The sequence below is a fragment of the Perkinsus marinus genome (genome assembly GCF_000006405.1).
Source record: "Perkinsus marinus ATCC 50983 genomic scaffold scf_1104296959004, whole genome shotgun sequence".
NCBI classification, from domain to species: domain Eukaryota; phylum Perkinsozoa; order Perkinsida; family Perkinsidae; genus Perkinsus; species Perkinsus marinus.
This window is the reverse complement of record NW_003206562.1, coordinates 1-1,349: the sequence shown is the minus strand read 5'-3', so window position 1 is coordinate 1,349 and position 1,349 is coordinate 1. Positions and strand designations below refer to the sequence as shown.

Here is a 1,349-nt window from a genome sequence, read left to right as displayed (position 1 = left end):
GACCAAGGCCAATCAACTCTGCGTGGCTGTAGCGCACAGTTCATGACTCCTCATCGGGTCAGACTGGGACTTCCTCATTGTCCAATCGATTTTCTGTCAAGGCATAATCTCAAAATAATCACTCAGCTGAATAAACCTTATTGGCTGGGCGGCTGGCCATCTACACAGCACCACAGTTGGATTTATCCCTATAATCCAGCTACGCGAGTAACAAGCTTGCCCTCCGATTGCACCTACCCTGATTTTGGTCGATGTCACACATGTGAAGCTTGATAAGAACACATTGAGCTGTCAAGGATACATCAGAGATTCTAGGTTATCTAACCTCTGCATTTGAACTCACTATCAACAGAATTGTCAGCATATCAACAATCGGAATTCAGACACTGGAGAACCAACATGGGCTCATGCTAGTTGGTAAGAGGATCATTGTGGTGCGGCTTGCCCGCCCTCGCTCATCAATCTCGCAACCACTCAGATATCTCTGATGCACTGTCAATAGGTTTTGTATTGGGGTATAACGTCGATGCCTTCGTGATGTTACGACGCAACGTCTCCAACACAACTTGGACAGATGAACACTTATACACTCATTATCAAGACATCATGCAGTGGCCCGGATTGTATTAAATGCGCTCACCGGGCATTACAAAGCTTCATTAACCTAGATCGGCTACACAATCGGACTGAGAGTAGTCTCGGAATCGGTCGTGTCCACAGTAGTAGCAACAATCTCATCGGTCACAGCGGGCGTACTGACCGGTTGAGGGGACGTCATAATAGTAGTAGGCTCAACAGAAGCACTGATCGTAGTAGCGACTGTCGCAGTCTCAGTAGCGATCGGGGTGGTAGCATCAGCATCATCCTTGTCTCTTCCCGGAACTTCCCCAGCTGCCGTGGTGATGGTGACCCCGCCAGTCACAGGGGCTGCAGTAGTATCAACAGTCTCATCAGTCACAGCAGCTGTGCTGACCAGGAAAGGGGACGTGATAGTAGTAGGCTCAACAGGAGCCCCGATAGTAGTCGTGACAGTTGCAGCCTCCGTAGCGACCTTGGTGGTAGCATCAGAGTCATCCTTGTCTCTACCGGGAGCTTCCCCAGCTGCCGTGCTGATGGGCACTTCGCCAGTCACAGGAGGTGCAGTAGTGACAGCCACCTCATCGGTCACAGCAGCTGTACTGACCGGGAAAGAGGACGTTATAGTAGTAGTAGGCTCAACAGGAGCACCGATCGTAGTCGTGACAGTCGCAACCTCCGTAGCGACCTGGGTGGTAGCATCAGAGTCATCCTTGTCTCTACCGGGAGCCTCCCCAGCTGCCGTGCTGATGGTCACTTCGCCAGTCACAGGA

The 1,349-nt window shown here is 51.1% G+C and overlaps 1 protein-coding gene across 1 annotated transcript; it reads right to left on the bottom strand.

Moving 5' to 3' along the window:
- Positions 1–673: 673 nt before the first annotated feature.
- Positions 674–1,178, bottom strand: Pmar_PMAR025385 (Protein SED1 precursor, putative; the record flags this gene model as incomplete). Its single annotated transcript, XM_002773319.1, has 1 exon — positions 674–1,178. A coding segment is annotated over one exon (505 nt), but the record flags the coding sequence as incomplete, so codon positions are not given.
- Positions 1,179–1,349: the final 171 nt, after the last annotated feature.